At 29.1% G+C, this 6,505-nt stretch overlaps 1 protein-coding gene across 4 annotated transcripts in view; it reads right to left on the bottom strand.

Moving 5' to 3' along the window:
• Positions 1-671: 671 nt before the first annotated feature.
• The window catches only part of LOC100574362 (ring canal kelch homolog), a 6,746-nt gene continuing 912 nt past the window's right edge, over positions 672-6,505 (bottom strand). The window contains exons 1-9 of one of the 4 annotated variants that reach the window (XM_029489325.1): positions 3,413-3,567; positions 2,493-2,646; positions 2,207-2,435; positions 1,956-2,131; positions 1,783-1,879; positions 1,505-1,661; positions 1,322-1,419; positions 960-1,262; positions 672-868 (exon numbers count right to left, since the gene is read on the bottom strand). In XM_029489325.1, coding sequence (XP_029345185.1) covers positions 716-868; positions 960-1,262; positions 1,322-1,419; positions 1,505-1,661; positions 1,783-1,879; positions 1,956-2,131; positions 2,207-2,435; positions 2,493-2,605 — 1,326 coding nt within the window. In that variant the 5' untranslated portion in view covers positions 2,606-2,646; positions 3,413-3,567 and the 3' untranslated portion in view covers positions 672-715. Of the gene's footprint in view, positions 869-959; positions 1,263-1,321; positions 1,420-1,504; positions 1,662-1,782; positions 1,880-1,955; positions 2,132-2,206; positions 2,436-2,492; positions 2,647-3,412; positions 3,568-4,482; positions 4,790-6,505 lie in introns of those variants that run through there. The other 3 variants (XM_016802939.2, XM_029489324.1, XM_029489326.1) reach the window with 3 other exon arrangements.

Below are 6,505 nucleotides of genomic sequence, written 5' to 3'. Positions count from 1 at the left end.
ATAACATATTATATTACATAAATAAAATTACTTTCTTTATAAATTTATGAATAAAACTGTAAAAAAAAAATCAAGTTATGTATGTAGCTCCTATACATAGGTTTCTGATGAAGTTATTAAACAATTGAATTGAAAAGTTATGTCATATTCTTATATAATTTGTTAATAACTAGCTCCCTGACCTTTCTCCGGAAGAAATTATTTTTTTATAATTTAATTTAAAAACATGTGACTATTTTTGGCTATACAAATAATATAATATAACTACATGTTGTAGTTATTGATATAGTTAATTTCTGAAAATTATATATCCTAAATTTTGAATACAACCGCTGTAGTGGTAAATTTTATTCTTTTTATTATATAATAGAGATAAGGTAGAAAAAAACGTAACAATTAATTATTTGTTCAATGAATAATATATATTTCAAAATATGGAAAAATGCAAGTGCAAACAAATAAATAAATAATTAATAGTATTAATAATAACAATAGGAAATAAATAAACAAACAAACGGTTTCCTTCGTCTCCAAAATCAAATTAGATTATTATATATATATATATTATAAATTTAAAATTATAATTTATGGATATATTTTGTTATATTGATAATATATTCCTTGATTCTTTATCAGGAGAACTTTTTTTTTTCAATCAATCAAAATATTACTATTGTATCAGATATATAACAAATTTAAAATCAATAAAAACATATTAGTTTACCGCATATAAAAGATTATTCAGGACTCCGACCCCAAAACTGGCTCTTCTAGTAGGCATACTAGATATCATGCGCCATTTTTGAGTATTGTAGTCGAACACTTCTGCACTATCTGATATATTATCACAAAAATTATATCCGCTGACCTTAAATTTATTATATAATTTATTGTTAGCTACCTACTTTATAACAGAAATATCGAAAAAATATTATAAATTGTAATTCAACATTACTTACGGCATATAGATAATTATTGATTACACCAACTCCTACTTTGTTTCGTTTAACAAACATCTCAACACTCGGTTTCCAACACGGTGACTCTGCAGATAAATCAAGCACATCAACAGACCGAACTTGACGAAAAAAATGAGTAGAACCACCCACAGCAAATACTAAATTATCTTTCACTACAGCTAGACCAACATTTCTACGGTTTGTTATCATTTCAGGTCCATTATGCCATCGATTTATTTTCGGTTCGAAAAATTTTGTACTGATACATTCATTAGTATCAAATCTACTAACAACTAAGATAATCTGTAATAGTGAAATTGTTAAAATAATGCAATGAGTGATAAATTATAACAGAATTATACTTTATCTCCATGTCTAGGATTATTCCGGATGTTGTGTGGAATCAGGTCTTTTGACTTCAGTCTATGAACATTTAATGCCTCGTTTATGTAATCTTTACCTTAATAAATTATAATTATATCTATAAATGTATATTACAAAATTTAAATAAATTCAAAGAAAAGCATATTTAAAGAAAAACTTACATTTATAACAATTATTTATAAGGCATTCCTTAACTACTTCTTTATTTATGTAAATCTTTGATGTTAATGGTAACCGTACGTGTTCCATTAATTGGGGTAAAATACATTTTCTTGAACCTGATTCATATTTTACCCAACGAATAACACTTTCAAATACCTACAAATATGAGTAGGTATACATACTTAATTATGAATTAGACTTCATATTATAAGGTTACTGAATTTAGAATTTGCAAATACTAAAATAATATAGCAATAGTTAATTTTAAGTTGCCTACTTTTTCTTCAGATGGAACTGTAAGTTTATCACTAGAGATCAACTGAATTACTTGGTCCGATGATAACGATAGGAATTCGTCATCACCAACGACTTCTCTAAGAATCAAAATATAACAATAATAAATAAAATGCCCTTATAGAATCGTAATAATAAATTATATAGGTATCATACGAAAAGTGTTGTTGAATATAAAATTTTGAACTTGTTAACAATTTCGCACAGCTATGTAAATCAGCTATGGCGAATATACCAATACAATTTGTGTGACACAGTTGTGACTGTAAAAAATCACAACACGCCTCTTTTACTTCTTGTAATTGCAAGAGATTTGAAGCTGGCAATAAATCCTAGAGAAATAAACGATAAACAATTTAAACGATTTTGTTGTATGTAATAAAATCCAATTGTATAATATATTGAACCTGGACGTTTTCTTCAGTGATCAATATTTTTCCAGAATAAAGAAAGTTTACTAACAGCTGTAAAGCGGATGAATCTATCCCTCTCATTACAACAAGTTCATGATTCCTTTCTGAAAATTTGGTGAACATTGCATAGAAATATGGACTAGCTGATGCTAAAACCACTTTGTGTGCGATTACGATTTTGTTATCGTCTGCTTTTAGTTTAATATCAGAAAAAAACCCATTGCTAAAAAAAAAAAATTGTTACTTATACATTTATCTGGCATATACGCATACTACTTACTGACGTAACACTTGTAATACTTCATATGTCTCTGCGTAAAACAATTTTTTATATTCGTATTTAGCAAGTTTTTCACATCTTCCAGATTCTTTTTTTTCCTTTTTATTTTGCATTGTAATTGGTATATGAAGTCCAGGTTTTGGAGTTCATAAAACTAAAGAGAAAGCATTTCAAAATCAATTATAAATACTGAGAAAAATCGTAAATAATCTTATATTAACTTTAAAGTAATATCAAGAAAAAAAAATTTATAATAACATTCAAAATTATAGGGAAAAATAAATGTTTGTTCGAAATTCAACAAATACCAGTAAGTAAAAAATATTGTTCATCTGTATGTTTGGATCTTGAGTTATAAAATTTATTCAAATTGTACACTTATATTTATATATATATAATATATATAGATAAGAAATGTTTGTTCGAAATTCAACAAATACCAGCAAGTCAAAAATATTGTTCATCTGTATGTTTATTGGTAATTTCGTTTTCTTTTATCGTTTTATAGTTGCGCGTATTGACTATTATAATGAATATTTTAATGAGAAACGCAAATATTACGATCTTTCATGTATTGTTGTCTCGTAAGTTAGGTTTTCGTACTTTTTAATCATATAAAAATATAAAAATCTTAAAATTATAAAATCATTACATATTTTAAATTTAATTCAGGAAAAACGTTTTCGTTGAAATTTTTAGTCCTGCAGTAAAAAACAAATTCCAAATTATATACCTATTCGTTTATCTGAAATCTGTAATGGTATTAAAATTGATCTGATAATTCTAGACTCTAGTAGGCTAGTAGGTATAACTTTATTGTGACAAAACATAAAAACTATAATTTTATTAAATATAATTAAATTCATCACATAAGTAATTTTAACAAAAAAATTACCTATTTAATGTAGAAACACACTTACGCTCACGCTAGTACTGAGAGTTTCAGGAATTGAAGAATATAAGTTTGTGTGCTAAAGATTCTGTTTACATCTAATTACATAATATACAATTGAACTAGTAGTATCTAAGTTATAAAAATGTATATAGGTAGAAACTAAGTATAGTCCTTAAATTCAGTTTTTAACTAATTTAGTATATTATAATATATGTGCAATATAGGACCCCTAGTAATATACAATCGTAAAGTGTGTTTAAATAATAAGAGAGTAATAATAGAAATAGGTTTTTAGTTTTATTTTTCACATTTCATTATTATTATTACTACCTATATTGTATTTTAAACATTAAACATGTACGTATATGTGTAATGTGTATAGATTAAATAAATATGAGTACATGAGATAGTTATATTTTAATTATGAATTATACTGTTATTGTTAATAGCTTATACTTTATAGAATATATTATTAAACTCCGAAATACTAATTTAAGGCATTAGAATATGCTTTGAAACATGCCATAATAATAAATCAAAGAGGCGATAAAATTGTTTTCCTTTTATTGATTCTTCTGTGTGGCGTTTCATTAAAATACCTGTAATAATTTATTAAATTCATAAATTATCATAATTTAATAAATTACAGTATTACACATAATCGCACTTATTGGCATATCAGAAGTTGAAGTTCTTTCTAACTAATAAGATTTCCTTTTGGCGCACGTCGTGCTCTTTTCACGACGTACTAGCAATGTCAGGAGGCTTGTTATAGGTGGTGACTAGGGTTCTAAATTTGAAATATTTCAAAATTGAAAATTTCACTGTTCTTGAAATATTTCAATGAAATCATGAAAAATATTATTCTTTTTTTATACATGATCCGTTATAGGTGTGATTAGAAACAATAAATTGGAACATGAACAATGGTATTTTAATGATCAAATTTAAAGTATAATATTTCTACTAATTATTTATAGGCCTTTAAGACGGCTAACAATAAGGTTGGAGCTGACTAGACGTCTCAAAGTCAGCTACCGTATACAACAATAATTCAATATAATATACAATAAATAAACAGGAGAAATACTTAACTATATAACGACGGAGGCGATGATGTTGTTGGTCGGCGGTGGTGATCGGAATAGGCGGTGGACGAGTTATTCCGGGTGATCAGCCTGGCGGTGGCAAGCGGCAATCGGGAACTTATATTATAGTATTACGATCATGAACTTATACCATGGTATAACGATCGCGACGCAAAACAGTGACTCTTGATACTGAGGTAAATACTGCTGCGAAGAAACCGCAACACCCTCGACGTCCGACGACAAGAGAAACACGACAACTAGTTGCAGTTGTGCCGCCGTGCCAGCACACTCGTGTAAATCACCAGTCTAGCCGATATGTTGGTCGGAGGGGGGGGGGGGGAGGAAGCGCACGCAAAGTCGACGTCCAACACATACACTCGCAAAACAGTTCGATATGAATAAAAACGGCACGGAATTGTCACAGACTTCTATACCAACTAGATAAGGTACTCCCGGCATCAATTGAAACCTCAGTATATGGTATTTTATATGGTAAATATTAAATATGCTGTATTGCATTTGATTATTTCCAAACCTGTTGATTAAAAAAAATATATATATTTTACATACATCGATATTTGCATTTTTTGTTTTGATTTAACATTAAAAACGATGGTATTCCGAATACATTTTGTATAATTAATGCAATATTGTGCCAACTGAAAACACGGCGGACGTTCAATTAGCTTGCTTCATAGTTTGCAATGGTTATCATGCGGAATACCTTATCCAGTATTATATCGAAATCTGTGGAAATTGATGATGACTTTCGTTAACAATCCCAATTATCATATTTTAGTTTAATTTAAGAATAATTTTTTTTACAACAATAGAAAACTACACATAGCTGTAATGAACCTGAAGGACCGATACTGAATTAACTGACAACTAAAAAGATGGATATGAATTTGTGTACATTATAACCCAATCAAAAACAATACGTCAACTCCGTGTAAAAAAAAAAAATATAAAAAATGAATGGCTTTAAAATGTGTGATAAAAGAGGCAGAATCTAAGTAAATCATCGAATTTGTAAAATGTATTCAATAGTAAATAAGCCAAATTTACTTTACTTGGCGGGAAGATTTAAACTAAAATATTATTATCTATATAGTGAAACACTATGCCATAAACATAATATATCTTATATATAAAAATCTCGTGTCACAATGTTTGTCCGGAATGAACTCCGAAACTAGTGGACCGATCATGATGAAATTTTTTACACCGTGTGTAATTTGTTCCAACTTAAAATATAGGATAGTTTTCATCGTGAGAGGAGCAACCCCGATAGGTTACCCGATAGGTGCTAAAACGGGAATTTTGTGATTTCAGATCGAAATTTTTGTTTTTAAATGGTTGCCATGAGTGACGTCGTATAAAATGATTAGTTCTATAAATTTTAATACAGAATTATAGTGAACATTTAAGTCGTTTCAAAAAACAAACTGTAAACAGACATAATCTCCGGCACCTTTGGAGTTGGATATTTTTTTTTATTAAAAACGCGTAAGTATACATTTTAATATTCACATTTGTTTTTAGTAAAATGCCACCAAAAAAGTCTAACCTCAACAATGCGTATAGCAATGAGGCACGACGCAAACGCGTTGTAAGACATCATGAATCGGCTGAAGAAATTGTTGCAAGAAACGCAGCTCAAAGAATCAGGGCGGCACAGAGTCATGCACAAGAATCTAGAGAGCAGCGTGATGGACGTCTGCGACAAAACATGTTGAGGACAAGAGTGGTAGGTACGTGAACAGAATATATACACATTTAGAGCCCGAGATCGAGTGAGACAGCAAACCAACCGCATATTAACCCGTGTATCATTTTTTCGTCTTGCATTCGAATATGCTCCAGACATAAATTACTCTGTGCATTCTTATATTGCCACCAAGGAATGCCACCACACAATCTTCGATTGAAGATTGGGTTCACCAGTTATTATTTTGCGTAATTTGCATCCACCTAAATTATGCAAAGGTACACGTTTGGTAATCAAAACGATCACCGGAAATGTT

This window comes from Acyrthosiphon pisum, chromosome A2 (assembly GCF_005508785.2).
Source record: "Acyrthosiphon pisum isolate AL4f chromosome A2, pea_aphid_22Mar2018_4r6ur, whole genome shotgun sequence".
NCBI classification, from domain to species: domain Eukaryota; kingdom Metazoa; phylum Arthropoda; class Insecta; order Hemiptera; family Aphididae; genus Acyrthosiphon; species Acyrthosiphon pisum.
This window is presented reverse-complemented; position numbering and strand designations above follow the sequence as displayed.